Source organism: Ambystoma mexicanum, chromosome 11 (genome assembly GCF_040938575.1).
Source record: "Ambystoma mexicanum isolate Mex_15411 chromosome 11, UKY_AmexF1_1, whole genome shotgun sequence".
NCBI classification, from domain to species: Eukaryota; Metazoa; Chordata; class Amphibia; order Caudata; family Ambystomatidae; genus Ambystoma; species Ambystoma mexicanum.
The window spans coordinates 830065255-830081633 of NC_090934.1; the positions used below are offsets into that span (position 1 = coordinate 830065255).

Here is a 16379-nt window from a genome sequence, read left to right on the forward strand (position 1 = left end):
GAATCCCTACTCCTCTAATATCGGATAAGCTCCCTCAAATATGTGTTTCACCCTTCTCTCCCAACAGCTCATCCCTACCATCTCGACGCATCACTAACCACACCTCTAACCAGCAACATCATGCACAGTGCATCGTAGCAATCTCCCCTCAGTTACAATAGACCCCGTCAGTACTCCATCATACACCACTACACGAAAACTGATTCTCTGCAATGTCCGCTCAGCAACCAGCCATGCAGCAGACATCGCTGACCTCATCAACAACATGACCTGGACTCCAGCTTCATTACTGAGACCTGGACGACATGCATCGCCACCCACATCCTAGATATCCTCATCCCCAATGGCTACAGAATGTTTTCAATAAGACCTTCCAAACAAGAATGGTGGAGGCTGTGATGAATCCTGAGGAGTCATCACCAAACCCCAGTCTAATGTCTACTCGCATGTGGCCAGGGGAAGGCAGCTGCTACCTGATCCTAACCCTGGGGATGGTGTTGGGTTCAGGATCACATGGGAAGAGACATCTATCAGGGGGATGTGGGGACTCCACTGGGAGGGACGGGGTATTCATCTTCTTCTGAGGATGAAAATCAAATCATTCCCAGATACCTAATGTCATGCTATCAATGTACAAGTCCCTCCCATATAACTACCCAAAGAACCTGTTATGGGAAATCATCTAGACAGAATAAGGTTTGTGCCTCATGAGTTCAAGAATTAAATATGAAAACCTTGAATTGTCCTAATTCTGCACAACGTAGAAGTAAGTTCTTACTCTAATGTTCAGTCACAAACTATTTTTACAACCTACCCTCATTCTAAGAACTCTCAATATATAAAACAGTCAGAACCAACTTAGTACAAAAGACAAATACCATTATGGACTTCAGTACCCATAATGCTTATGGTACTGGGACGAGGAAAAAGGGCTCAGAGGGAGTGAGGATTCATAATGCTGTCTACCAAAAGGTGCAGTCTAGTTGTTAGAGACCAAAACACCTTAGCGGGACATTTAAATTCCCAAAATGAGGCACAGCTGAGTGAAGGTGAGGAAGGGGGTGAAGGAGATGTCAAAGGCCGTGCAGAAGGTTTAGCTGTTGAAGCGAAGGCTGTCCAAGGTGCAAGAGCAGCCACAGAAAGAAGACCACCAGTGGAAGTTCTCACAATGGGTGACGGCGAGCAGAAGTGCAGAGTACATGCAGCAGGAAGCGGCGTGACAAGAAGAAGTCCAGCTGACGAGTGAACATGCTCCCAATTCAGCACACGGCGTGTCACTGAAAGAGAAGCCATGGAAGAGCAACACAGCTGTAAGAGCTCCATGACACAGACGCGCAACTCACCAAAGTTACGCAGAAGCAGAGGAGAGAGCAGGCAGGACGCCAGAGGTCTGCTGCAACAGTTCACTGTGAGAAGGAGCTGCCAAAGAAAGCTGTGAGTTGGCTAGATGCAAATACTGACCCTGGGGTAGCTTTGCATGTGAAAATTGTTAAAACCTAAGGATTTTTAATACCGAACAATTAATTAAATATAGGAGAAGCCTAATTATTTTTAATATCAAACAATTAATGGAACAAAGCAGAAACCTAACCATTTTGAATACCGAACAATTAAAGACACAGAGCAGAACTGGCAAGAGCATACGTTAAAGAGGACTACAATTGGGGAAATCGTATAACCAGCACTGCCAAGAGGCTGTGAGAAAACCCCAATAAAACAACAAAGGCATACATCCTCTTTTAGGGGATATACATTGGGGAAAGCGTATATCACGCATTGACAACAGCCAAAAGACTGTGAAACCATACAGAGGTGACCAGGGGTCAACTCTCCCTTTTTGGGATATTAACTGGAGGAAACCTGTAACCCAAACTGCCAACAGTCAAGTAGCTTTCAAGAAGTAGTTATGGGACACTTTGAGAATAATTCTCCAACATCAAGTTCTCAGTTTGAGGAAAACTGGGACAGACCTTACCAAGAGTCAAAGAATCGTAAGAAAAGTCAGTTATTGTTCAGCCCCCCTTCCTAGAGACATTGGTGTGGAAAATGTTGGAATAGATGCTGCCACCAACTTTAATTGTAGTTGCAGGAGTTTTCTACGGGCAGGCAAGTATACCAGGAAAGGGATCATAGTAGTTAGTCCTGGCAGGGCAGTATACCAGGAAAGAAGATGGTTTGATGAAGTATAAATCTTTGAACTCCTTTAAGACTGGTGTGTGTTTTTAACATCTTTGCTCCCCTTAGTACAGTACGATTTGTGGCTTTTTGCAAATTCAAAGGTGGTGTGTGTTTTGAACCTTTATGCACCCATCTGTACTACTAAAGTATCCCCAGTGCATCTGTCCTCTTTTATGCGTTGGCTACTAGGCCGCCTGGTGAGTTTGTACTTGAACTTTGCTGTGCATCCCCTCCTCTTTTCCTACTATCCTCTCCGTCCCTATGGCACTCACCATCTCCCCTATCTTCTCTAACTGCTATACTATTATGTATCCTCCCTCTCTCACGAAGTCTGGAAGAAAAAAAGCTTTAAAAAGACACCCTGACCACTAACCCTGGCCTACCTATCGCAGACTCACTTACGCCAGTGCAACTTCCAGACAGATCTTCACTGATATATTATTTTCTGTACCCTCTCCAGATCTTTGGACTCCTCATCTCATCTCTGCTCTCTCTCTTCTCAAATCCTCACCCATTAATGGTGGCATCATCCAAGTGTACCATAAATGTCCATCATACTGGCACTATCTTGGTTCAGAGTCCTCTTCTTTGACAGGTGCCTGCCATCACTCATTAACTTCCTTCCCACGCCTGCTACTCCGTATTCCACTCTCTCTGTCTTCCCCTCCAACTGGTGTACCACGCCCCTGAACCCATCCTCAGAAAACCTACAAAAGTTGAGACATCTTGCATTTAGCCATGTTCAATGCTCATTCTGCCATCAAACACTCTGCCAACATCTGCTTCCTCCTTGAAGACCTTGACCTCAATATCCTTGCTCTTGCAGAGACGTGGTTTAATGCCAGCTCAGTCACTGTTTTTGACTCCCTTCTCGCTCATGGTTATAAGATCATCCCCAAGCCTCACCCTAACTATGCTGGTGGTGGGGTTGTTCTGATCTTCCCTGAGTGGGTCCCTTCTTCCCTCATACCCATCCAGCTGTACTCTTCCTTCGAGAGCCTGGTCTGCATGCTGGTCATCTCTTCCACCTCCTCTCTAACCATTACCACCATCTACAGGCGACCTGGCTCCACTTCTCTGAGTGGACCGATTGCTCTGCCTCCTCACATCCACCTCCAAAAACTCCTTCTCGTGGGTGATTTCAACATCCACCTTCACTCCTCAAGCACGACATCCACTCTTTTACATGACCTCTGCTCCTCGCTCTCCTTCCCCATTCTCCCATCTGGTCCTATCAACTCGCTGGACACACTCTTAATGCCTTCATCCACACTGATCTTTCACTCTTCTCCTCATTGTTCACCCCACTCTCCTCGTCAGACCACTCTCTCCTCTCTCCCAGGTCCTCTCATCCCTCTGTCTGCACCTCCTCCAGCCCTGCCAACCTCGTTCACGAACATCCATCCGAAGAAATGAGTGTCAGTTGCTGCTTTCGCATCCACCTTCATCCCCCCTCTCTCCTAACTACAGACTCTTCCTCTGACTCTGCTCTCAGCAACATCTATCTTGCCATTACTAACACCCTTGACATTCTTTTCCCAGTCATGTGGATCTGCCTGAAGCATGCCTCTAAGAGCAACACCTGGTACGACTCTGAACTTGCAGCCCTGAAACACAAGTGCAGAGCTGCAGAACGGTAGTTGAAGACCTCAGGTTCACCCGCCAACAAATTGGCCTGTCACCTGCTCCAAAGCCAATACAGACTCTAGTTTTGCACCAAGAAAAGGGCCCACAGCCAGGCTTGCATCTCTGGTGCATCCAACAACATGGCAGAACTCATCTGTAGGGAACTAGCCAACCCTTCCGCAGTCTCTGCCTTGCCTCTTCCCTCCCAGGCCCCCTGCAATGCAATGGCCAAACACTTCACTGCAAAAACTCAGGACATCCTGAGCACCCATGCCTCCCCTTCCCCCTTTGCTTCCCCACTCACCTTCTTCCTATGGACTCCCACCCTCCCCCTGCCTTTCTCACCTTCATCTCTCCTTTCACACCTGATGAGGTCACCAGAGTTGTCCGCTCCATGAAGGTATCCTCCAAACAGCTTTCCCCCTGCTCCTCCAGAACCATTAAGGACAATATTGTCTCGCTTGCCCCTGCACTTTATGACTTCTGCAACCACTTCTTTGCCACTGGATCTTTTTTACTTCCTCCCTCATGCACTCCCGTGTGTGCCCCTCTTAAAAATAACCTTCTGCAGACCCTTCTTGTCCAGCCAACTACTGCCCCATATCTATCACCCCCTTCCTCTTGGAGAAGCTGGTCTTCCCCCAACTGACCCAGCACACTGAACTTGTTGGTTGCCTCCACGACCATCAATCTGGATTCTGAGCATCCAGAGGCACAAAAACTGCTCTTCTGAATACCCGTAAGGAACTGCTTGCATCTCTTTAATTCCAACGTTCCAGCTGTTCTCATTCTACTTGATCCCCTTTCTGCATTTGATACGGTGAACCACTCCATCCTCATAAAACGGCTCTATGATGCCCTAGGTATCTCGGAGCGGGCACAGGACTGGCTGATTGCCTTCCTTAATGACTGTCCTTCCCAGGTTATTCTGGGCTTTTTCTCCTCGCCCACCTCTATCTCCACCTGTGGTGCCCCTAAGGCTCCAACCTTTTTCCCTGGCTCTTTGACACCTATCTTGCACCGCTTGCACACTTCATTTCCACCTACTCCCCTAATTTCCAGTATTATACAGATGGCACACAAATCTTCTTCAAACTTCCATTTGACCTTCGCCTTACCTTCTCCATCATTCCTGACTGCCTATCTGCCATCCAGTCCTGGTCTACTTCCAATGATCTTTGCCTCAATTCCAGCAAGACTGAGATCTATTGGAACTCCTGCTCCCTCTTTCTTCCCCTCATTGTGGCATTCTTCGATGGGCTCTGCCCCTTCTCCTTCATCTGAAACCAGAAACCTTGGAGTCATCTTTGACTCCTCTCTTTCCTTCCTCCTGCACATCCAGGACCTTGCCAAGAAGGCCCACTTTTAACTTTACCTCCTCAAAGGAATTCTTCTTTTCCTCACTTTCCCCCAGAAGCTCGATGTCTCTAGTGCTCTGGATCTCTCTAGGCTAGACTACTGCAATAGCCTCTCCCTTAACCCACCCTCCTCCTCCCTAAAACCCCTCCAGCTAATCCAGAATAGGGCTGCAAGATTGATCCTTGGCCTCAAGCCCAGGGACCACATTTCTCCGGCCCTAAAAACTCTGCACTGGCTCCCAGTTGCTGCAAGGATCAAATTAAAATCCCTCTGCATCATCCATACAGCTGTTTGCTGCCGGGGACCATGCTTCTACTGCTTGTTCTCACTAAATACTCTCCCTCTAGATCTTTACTTTCCTCTGGCACCAACTCTCTGTGTGTCAAGCACTTCACTAAACAACAGGCTGGTATTAGATCCCTTTCCTCAACAGGCTCCCTCCTATGGAACAGCTGCCCCCTTCCTCTTTGTCTTGAGACTGATCTCCTCAAATTCCAGAATCTCGTCAAGACTTTCCTTTTCACTTAGTCCTTCCTTCCTTTCTCCTCTGCTAAACCCCACAGTTTCTGCGATTGGTGACCAGGGCCCTTATGTGTCTTCTTGGACCCTGGCTTCCCACACCCATTCGAAATCAGCCTCTGCCTGCTTCCAGCACTTTCCTTGGCACCCACTGCCCTATGATACCACAGTGCCTGCACTTATATATTGGCAGCTGACCACTCAGCACTTACAACTGCTCACTCACTAGCACTCCCCTCCTGGTACACCTCCCACCGCCCACCACACTCCCTCTCCCCTTGCACATTCTGAATGCTCACAAGGCCTAGTCGGCCCGCCTCTGTCTTTCATTGTTATATTTGTTTACTTTCATTCCTATGTTACCTCCCTGTGGGTGCTTTGAAACACAATTTACTTGATGTCTAAAAGGTGTGGTGGAAAGACCTTTGTTGAATCAAAGATATTTACTGGTTCAAGGGGAAAGCCACAGTGGAAGGATAATACTTTGTGTGACACCTTGAACAGAACTTTGTTGAATCAAAACTGTGCTCAAAGTATTCCTGAATCGATCCAGCGTAAGGGAGCACAATCCTGTTCCCAAGGAGTACTTTCAAAAACCTTTAGGTTTGTACTGATATAATTTTTGTTGAAATAAATATATCCATACATTCCTTCTATCATTTTGTTGTGTGTATTTGTGTGATGGTCAGAGACTTTTTGGACACTAGGTCACTTTTCTTTAGTTTTAGTTTGCTAGGCAGGGATCTCCTTGTTTGGATGGGGAGAGATAGGTGTTTATCTCACCCTTTTTCATTTAATAAATGGCAAACATTGAGACAGCTTTACCTTTGTGTGCATCTCATATTTCTGACCCCTCACAAAGAATCTTCATCATTCCCCGGGCATCATGCCCATACATCCAACTGGATATTGCCACCATTCACTTTTTCAAAAACATTCCTGCCACTTAATGCTCTCCACAATGGATAGTCACTACCCGCCTCCTCTACAGATCACACAACCACAACGCCTCATTCATTGAAGACTTCATCGACTTGGTCACCATCATGTGTCTCACACATGCAAACAACATCTTCCTCGGCAACATCCCTGGCAACCCAGCAACCAGATCAAAGAAGGAAGATCTCTGCTGCCTACTCAACAATTTGAACCTCAAACAGCACATGAAAGACCCAACTCACAGTAAATGTAATATCCTTAACCTCATCAACACTGCCCTGCCCACCCCTATCACAGCTCTCCAATCCCAATCAACTGGTTCGACCATCTGGCAATCCCCTTTGACATTAGTCACATCACACCAGCAGCCCCATTGTAAACCCAGCAAACAAGCTTTCAGTTCATTGAAGCACTTTCCAGTGGAGGCTCTAACAGAATACATAGCAAAACTACACTTCACATGGCTAATCTACAGCTGATGAGCCAGGACTGTGACTTGGTTCTCCAAGCACTTAACACCACCTACACAACCAATACCAATTGCCATCCTCCAGTGAAACAACACGCCCTCAAGCCAAAACCTTCCACACCCTTTTTACTCTCAAGAACTCAACTTCAACAAACGAAACATCAGAAAACAAGAGAAGACTTGGTGGAAATTGTGCAGCACATCTGTCTTCGTCCTGCTCAAGGAACCCTGTGCTACATGCAGACAAGTGATCACCAAGGCTAACAATAAAACAGAGCTTCAAATTCATCAAGCAGTGCATCAACCCTCTACCTGAACAACCCATACAGCACGTAATCGAAAACTCCACCGCCGTCAACTCTTTCTTTATCAACAAGATCAACACGATGCACCAATACATAGGCACCAAAGCTACTGCTGACAGAACACTGCACATCCCATCTTGTAAAACCACATCTACCTAGACAACTTTCAACACAATCACTATGGAAGACCTCACTACCACCCTAGCATTCCTTAAGGCCATACTGTTCGTGGACGACATCCTCCCGCTTCTATACTTAAGAACCCTCTGAATGAAGCACTCCTCCCTTACCTGACAATAATCAAAAGCTCCCTAACTCAAGGCACTTTCCCCTCAACCTGCAAGACCAGGCAAATCCTACTACTTCTCAATAAACTAATACCGAACCCTGACAACCGGAGCAACTACCACCCCATCACCCATCTTCCATTCCTAGGTATGATCCTAGGCCACAGCCATGCATTTCATCCAACAAATTGATTCCAACAACCCCCTTCAGTCCTTCCATTCTAGCATTAGCAAAGAACACCTATTCAAATCATTCTCTCTACCAAAGCAACCTGTTTTGTCTCTACACCCTTGGTAGGCTGTCACTGCACAACCTAACTACTTAATGCCAGGGCATCACTGGATGTGAGACAAGTTTCTTTCTTCTTTTGAATAGCAACAAACCTAAGGTCTTGATCTATGGAAGAGTACCAAATGACGTTCTAGTTGGGCATGTTGGCAATGAGCCCCTCTGCAGGTTCCACAGTGAAAAATGTAGCGCACCAACTAAAGGACAATCTAGCCTTCCACCATAAGGATTGTCGTACCCAAACCCACTGCGGTTTGACACTGTACATACTTAACAGGTTACAGGATCTCCAAAATGTTGACACACAATTGTCTGACGGGAAACACCCATTAACTAGGGCACAGCGTCAAATACTTAATAAGCCTAATTGGTTGCCCAAGAGCCAAAGGGTTGAATTCCAGACCTTGAGACTTTTACATAAGTCCAAACACCACTTTTGATCCTAGACAGATTCCACCAACACAGGCAGAGATGATCCTTGCACCGGTCATCAAACAACCTTTTTAAGTAAGGTCTGAGAATTCCAGCTAATTTGGATTGGAGGAAAAGGATTATTGTCTCATGCACCCATACTGTGAAACTCTTTGCCAAACCTTATACAAGCCTAATGATAAATGCCTACAGCATGGCTCGGCCTTGATAATCATTCACTCTTGTTTGCACCCGAGTCGGACATCAGGCCAAGAAGCCTTGGTTGGAATATGAGGCCTCTCATTGCAATGCTCTATCATTACATAACACTTCTTTGACCTTAAATGCAAGCTGTGCACTCACACACTTAGGGTCTGATTTACGAAAATGTTGTACATAGGAACGTCCCATTGAAAACATGTTTGTGAATCAGTCTATTAGACAGTAGTGTCGATGTAGAGCCTATGCTCGCACAATCTTCCTAGAAACCCTACAAGTGTTGTTAAGTAGTTTGCTCTATGTGAGCCAACTGAAGTGGACCATTTTCCAGTGTCCATATCTGACAGCCAGTATTACACATAACTCCTTTGCACTCAGCTAAGCTCTTAAACAAATGTACAGCTATAAGGAGGCACCATTCATTATATAATAAAACAATTATTTCAGGGGAGAATCATTCTCTTTTGATCACAAAAGAACGTACAATAGATAAGATATCAGACATGACTGGAAGCAGTCAGCGTCTTACAATCATAATATTGTCATGTGTCATTAGGAAAGCTTTCTGCTTCAAAACTCCAATCTGTTAGTTCATATTTATTGCTATTTTTAAAGTGCAACGAAGTGTTTCGCCCACGGTTTTGGTTCTGCAGGGACTAGTCCTTTGAAATGAAGTCTCACAGCAGGGCCAGGGCATGCACGTGACTTCCTGCCCGCATAGCAACCGGAAGCCGTATGCCTTCAGCTGAGAAGCCATACACCCTATATGCATCATTCACCCCCAATGAAATACAATAGGGCGTTCTTATAGGGTCATTGTGCGCGCTAATAATGGCCCTTCGGTGCTTACAGGCCACCTTATACCCTCGGTGGGAGGCTACCCGCTATTCAGAAAATGGCGAGAGCAAAGTACTTACTGCCCCTGCTACAACTGTGATAGTCAAGGTCCGATTGCTTTTCAACACTTTGATGGCCTGGAAAAGAAAAGACAAGATTACAATGAGAGCAGTGTCTGAAATAAAGGCACCGGCTTGTAGCAGATATTAGGCGTATTGTCAGCTCGGCCTTGTGGCATTTAAAAGGCCCACAATTATACTTTTAATACAGTCTGTTACATATGTTACATCATGTGACCATGTATTGTGACGATCAATGGGCTTTATTGGCTGAAGGGTTTACACAACGAAACACAATACACTGGGGCCAGGTGCGATCATGAGGGCGTGACTTCAATGACCACAGCTGCTGTAACTGGGAACGGGAAGTCCCATTTGATGGGATATATTAGTCTATTTCCGAATATTTTGGATGCGAATCTCCACGGATATCATGTCATAATAAAACCACGACTTATGCCCATACTTGAAACTGACCAGCGCATAGTGGAAGGACAATTACAATACAGAATAATGAATCCATTTAATGACAGTAAACGTATCTCGATCAAAGAATAATAATAATACGCTTAGCAAACGTATCTTTGGGAACATGATTATCTTTACGGTTATCGCCAGTGCACTTGGAATTGTTACTACTGACAATAGTAATAATAACCTTAACAACAGTTCTACCGCTAGCCATACTACTGCCAGCACACATAATGATAAGCAGTGGCAATAGCATGGTTATTAGTAATAATAAATACATAATATCACTCAATAGCCTGATATGCTACATGGTTCGTAATATGAACATAGTGCATACATAATACACGTGTAAAAACGTACTCGTTCCCCAGTCATGTCTGGTGGGTCAGAAGTCCCTAATGGACGCTTCTGTGGTTTTCTTCTGCCACCTTTGCAGATTCTTCCGCATCGTGGGGAGAGGGGGGGGGGCAGGGAGGGGGCATATTAGCATCCCCACAGTTCCTCTTACTCGAAATATCTGAAAACCACAAAGCAGCTCGAAGCCTGGAGGCCTCCTGCAATTACTGCCATTGCATCTCCCAGACTCTGTATTACAAATAGTCCGATCGTTATTACTCCCAATAATAATCCGTGCTATTATTTGTACTAGTTCTAAAATGCACAATAATGATACTAATACACGTAGGAGCACTTAAAAGCAGGTTCATTTGTAGGATTACTGTTACAGTTAAGTAAAAATCGAGTTCAACTTACCTCCCTGTGCTCCACATTAGAAAAATCCACGCCGTTAACTTCAACTATCTGATCACCAATCTTAAAAGACAAGATTAAGAAAAATGATTTCTCCCCTTTATCCGTGTTTCAATTGGCCAACATCATCAGTCCACTTCCCACGGCAGTGACTAGGTTTCAAGGTTTGTGATTAAAAGATGACCTGCACCCCACATCCATCCCCACCCTCCTCGGCCAGTGGTCACTGCGAACACCTGTCATTCTGGAGCTGGCACAATAGCCCCTCTCACGCGGGCACCTTCCCTGACCCTGGAGGTGCCCATTTCATTCTAAATGCCTCCTGCCGCGCTGCGCTCACACACTGACCCACTTAAGAGAGATGCTAACACTGGAGGTCCTGTTCTGGACAGAGCGGCGCGCAGAGCTAAAGGCACGCATGCAGTATAGATGCTGGCATGCAGTCATGGGGACATTCACTCAAGTTTGCGCAGACATTCCTTGGGCGTTCCTGCCCAGTGCCACAGCTCTCCTGGATGCACAAAGAGGAAAAGCGGGCCGCGCCAGGTAGGGTAGAGTTGATGGCGCTATAATAGTGCCAGGTTTTCTAACATGTCTCTGTGTCTGCAGACACTTGCAACAGAACTGTGCAGCATCCTGGTGAAACGCACAGTAACACTGACAGCCTGGGGCTGAATTAGTTTACATAGGCCTGGAATATCTTGAGAAACGATTGGCCGCTCTATCGAGGTCAGCAAGACCTGCATCAGGAGGCCCCTTCCCGTGGCAAGCAAGGATTGCCATACCTTTGCAAAATTAAATGAAAAGCACCAGCCTGCGTGTGCTCCCGCGATATATAGAGACCAATCTGCACCCTGTAGACGACCAGACAGTGCTGCGGCTAAGCTTCTCTCCAGCGCGTGTGCACCTGCAGGCCGGGGGTTGCTGGGGTCGGGTTTCAGGGGATTGTACTGGGATAAAGGCACACTTGAAAGCTCCCGGATCCTCTTACAGACATACATTCTTCGTAATCGGATGCAGACAACTGGGCTTCAATGCCTCACAATACAATGCGGTAATTGTGCGGTACAACATATACCGCGTTTCTTATCCATAGACGGCGTAAAGAAATACACATTTATCTTTTGCAAAAATCATTACACAGTGAATCGAGCCCAGTGGTCGGCTTGGGTTGGCAGATGTACAAACTAGACAGGACGTGGTAGTGAAACCACCCACTGCTCGCCTTCTTAGCTTGCTGTCGTGGACCTACACACACTTGCCAAGTGTGTGCATATTAACATGATAAACTAATGGTTATTACAGATACTTTGGTCCAGACAAAGTCCTTATAATATGGAACGAGTCTATTACAGCTTCTAAGTGTAATGAAAAGAGAGAACACTGGCCATTTATTTCAGATGCATTTGGGGTATTTTACAAAGGCCGATGGCCACATGATGCGAGTGGCACCTGTGACCCTTGCATGCTGCAGCCGCTTGCCTCTTCACACAGGGCCACTTATCTATGAAGGGGCTTTAAGTGAAGGAGTGGGGCAGGGATGTGTGTGCAACGGTCTCAAAGCCCTCTCCCTCTTTGCACATCTAAGCATCGGAGGCGCACCGGGCACCCCAGGGCCTGCCACTAGCAATGCAGTTATATGTATATTTCCGCTCCCATGTTAGGGTTTCACATGCAAAACAAACACTGTTCAAGTCAATTTCACTTTATTTCGGGCCCAACACTCAAAAAACCAATACACAAACGCCTGGTTATAAAAGTGATCAAATCCATTTAAAATCCAATTAAATCCAATGGTAGCATCCCGTAACAAATTGCAAACATACAAACAGTACACTAGGCTCATCACACACAGCTGGATTTAGAAAGTGCCATGTTCATTATCATTTTAATTCCAACACATTGGCCCTCCTAGCTCAGGGTCTACTTAAGTAGTTTGAAACAAGATCCTCAAAAGATGGTCCAATTTGAAGACTTTTTTTGCTTTGTTTTTAACAATACCTCGATGCTTCAATTACTATCCTGGAAACTTTTCTTTAAGTCAGGAAAACAGACATTAATGGGGGTCATTACGACCCTGGCGTTAAGGGTTTAACAGCGCCGTTAAACCCTTAACGCCTGATTACGAGATCCCTTTGCAGATCCCGATCCTAATGGCTGGTCTGGACCAGCCGTTAAAGTAGGGACCCGCAAAGGGACTTCCGAGGTAATTACGGTACCGCAATTTGCGGTACCGTAATTACCGCCTTCCTCAGTCCCATTGAGCCCTATGGGACAAAAATGGGAATGGGGAAGGGCCAATGGTAAATGGGGAATTACCATCCCGCCAACCTTGAAATGGGGCGGTATTTCCCCATTTACCATTGGCGGACTCGTTACAATACCGGCAGCAACCATGGTGCTAATAGCGCCATTGGTTACGTTTCCTGATGTCTGCGTAAAGGGGGCACGTTAACTCAATGCATGACATCTTCTCTCCACATCTTAAAATGCATGTATTTACCTGTTGCCCCCTTGTGCCAATGAGGTGTGAAATCTGCTAAAAGCAAGACATTAAAATGGAACTTTCAAAATAATCTCATTCTGGAGGATGGCTCAATTTGGTTCAGATATACATACCCTGGCAGAAACGTTGTTCTTGTCCTCAAGCTATTTGTCAGGCGGGGACAATCGCAGGCGTTGCTGACCTCATCGCCATAGCCCATTTACAATATTTGGCCTTCACTAGGGTGGTGGCTTGTTTTGCAAGCCCATTTGGGCCATTAAGGAGATGCTCTAATCCAACGGCCTAAACACATGCAATCCCAGCACCTAACAGAAAGCTGAGGTGAGCGACTGCATCCCGCAGGGCTTTCCTATATATCTCCAGAACCAGGGAGCGATGCAAAAGCTTAGACAATAAATGAAAGGTTTAATCTGACCCTTGAAATCCATCCCAACCTCAACTCCATGTAAATTGGTAGATACAAGCAGCTATGTGGTAAGTGAAGCAAATGGGTAAGAATGTGGTTTTCCCCCACTACTAGCTGTTGTAGATTTGAGTGATCCCACATCCCCATACCATGCAGGATGGCGGATCCCAACTGGGCACTAAGAAGTTAAATTAGTGGTGAAATCGCCCACCACCAAAGGGCCTATAAAAAGAGATTCTCACCATATATTAGAAAATAGTTAGCGGTTAAGGAGAGGAACATTTGGCGTAAGGTTTTGAAACTCTCACCGCATGTGCCGATGGAAGCCATTCAGCTAGATTTGGGCCTGCAATCTTAGTTTAAAAAAAAAAAAAATGGCATACATTACGTCTTTACCACACGTTTTTAAAAAAAAAATATTTGATTAAAGTGTTCTCGAAATTAATGGCATCTGTAATTTGAAAATCTAATTATGCCTTGTGCGTGTGAACAATATCTAGGTGAGATTGAGTACTCATAAACAAAAGGCTGTGGGCCTCATCACGAGTTGGGGGGTAACGCTGGCGCTAATAGCCCTACCGCCAAATCCCCAGGCGCTATTAGCGCCAAATCACGGATTTGGCGGAAGGGTTATTGCCCATTCCCCATTGGGCCCATTCGGGAATTCCCCATTGGGCCCAATGGGGAAAATTTGCGCTATTACCGGCAGCGGTTTTCCTGCCAGCGGTAATCGCACCGAAAATAGGCAAATTTGCCACGGATTACCCCCCAGCTCAGAGCTGGGGGGAATCCGCCGAAGCCATGGGGGAACTTTAAATGCGGCGGTAATGGCGCTACCACTGCATTTAAGGGTTACTGCCAGACTCGTGATGAGGTGTGTTTGCGTTGGACAGAAGTGACTCATTAGACCATCTTAAAAAGTTAACGCTATTTGAATAGTATGTTGTATGCATGGAAGAGACTGTTTCAGGGTGCTCTCTCCAACCATCCATTACCAAGCCCCCTCCCTTGGCTTTTAGGGATAGACTGTTAAGATTCAGATTGAACTGCTCCCCTGCAGGTTACTGGCCAGCGGATTGGCTTGGCTGATTCTTCTTGTCGGCTTTGCAAGTCCAATGCGACAGAATCTCTGTACCATTTAATTTTCAAGTGTGATGCTTTGCGGATTAGGAGAACGTTTTATTTTAGCCAATTTGCCTTTTCCATAACTGCTGTTGTTTCTGAAAATATGGTCTAGACGCAGGAGAAGAGGTTACATGTCTTCTTCTGTTGCTCTTTTAGCCTATTTAGTGGAAATAATTGATCTTTTGGGTGATATTTCTTTACTATCCAAAGATCTTTTGAGATTAACGGATTGATGGAGTGTTCAGTTTAGGAGAGTTCTTTGGGGTTATGTTTTAGTTCTGCGATTGAATTTTAACTTTGAATAGAGGACAGTTTTAATAGCTCTATTAGGATTGTGATTTTAAGAATTATAATGATTATAATGTTATTTGAATGTTTTATAAATGATTTTTTGTGAAAGCTTCCTTTAATGTAACCTTAACACAATAAAAACAAACAAATAAATACAAAAAAAATGAAAAGATACCATTACCTCGGTAAACATGTCCATCCTAAACTCACATTTGGATATTTGCCTCATTCATGTTCATTTTCTGTGCAATCTAACAACCAGGCAATGAAAAACGTCTAGCAGGCAAATGACATCGCCATGTGGATTCAGACTGGACATAGGGGATGTGGTAGCCTCGCAAACCATTCTGACTGTTTTGGACACATTACTTGGCAACTTCATTAGTTTGCAGATCGGTTGGAACACATTTAGTCCTTCCTTCATGTCCATGGGGTCCTACATATAGTAACAGCATCATCTGTATAGAGTACAAGTCCAGTTTTCTTCATATTTAGTTGTGGTGCAGCCGCCTCAGACTCGGTCAATTTAACAGCCAAATAATTTATGTATAGCAAAAATCTGAAGGGGGCGAGGACCCATCGCGGACGGGCCCTCATTTCAAGTCATAATGTATCAGTTGCAGTTTACCCTTCAGAATGTAACCTATCCATTGCCAACACCAGTGGAGGGATAACACGGAATGAGGCCAGAACACTACACAGAAGGAGTCTATCAACGGTCTCAAAACTGTCTTCTAATTGAGAACAACATAGAGGGAGGGCCTCCTTTCCCTGTGTGACGAATGTCAGCATGATCAGACTAAAAGGAACAGCCTGAGCAAGCATTCCCATCCCAGTTTGTAAAACCAGCTTGAAAAGGCAACAGAATTGTATTAGCATTTACCCTGGCCTCCAGTGCCTCTAAAATCATGTTTCCATGTAATGTACGCTTGACTATCTCATCTATTAGGGAAATAGAATGGTAATTCCCAGATAACGTTTTGCACCCTTTTTATATACAGCACAATGTTAGCATCTCTTCCAGTGCGCAGGGATTTGTTTGCCACAATAACATTACATGTATGTGTTAAAAATGGTACCCATATCTCGGGTTCATTGTTTTATAAGTCAACTGGAAGTTGATGTAAGCATGGAGGTGTCCAGGGTTTTTGAGTTTTAAGGACACATTCGGCATCATGCAATGAAAATATAGATTTCAGGCAGGAACAATTTGATTGTCAAAAAATGGACTGTCAAAAACTGTGAAGGCTCAAGTGGTGAAATGCACGTGATATCACACCACGATATACTAGTATAATTACACCAACTTCCAGAAGGAAAACATGCATCCATC

General features: G+C 45.2%; 1 protein-coding gene across 2 annotated transcripts in view; it reads right to left on the reverse strand.

The window, feature by feature from the left end:
* USH1C (USH1 protein network component harmonin) overlaps nucleotides 1-16379 on the reverse strand; it is an 844250-nt gene that overhangs the window by 477333 nt on the left and 350538 nt on the right. For both annotated transcript variants that reach the window (XM_069623780.1, XM_069623779.1), the window contains exons 10-11: nucleotides 10722-10781; nucleotides 9519-9575 (exon numbers count right to left, since the gene is read on the reverse strand). In XM_069623780.1, the coding sequence (XP_069479881.1) occupies nucleotides 9519-9575; nucleotides 10722-10781 (117 nt within the window). The remainder of the gene's footprint in view (nucleotides 1-9518; nucleotides 9576-10721; nucleotides 10782-16379) is intronic.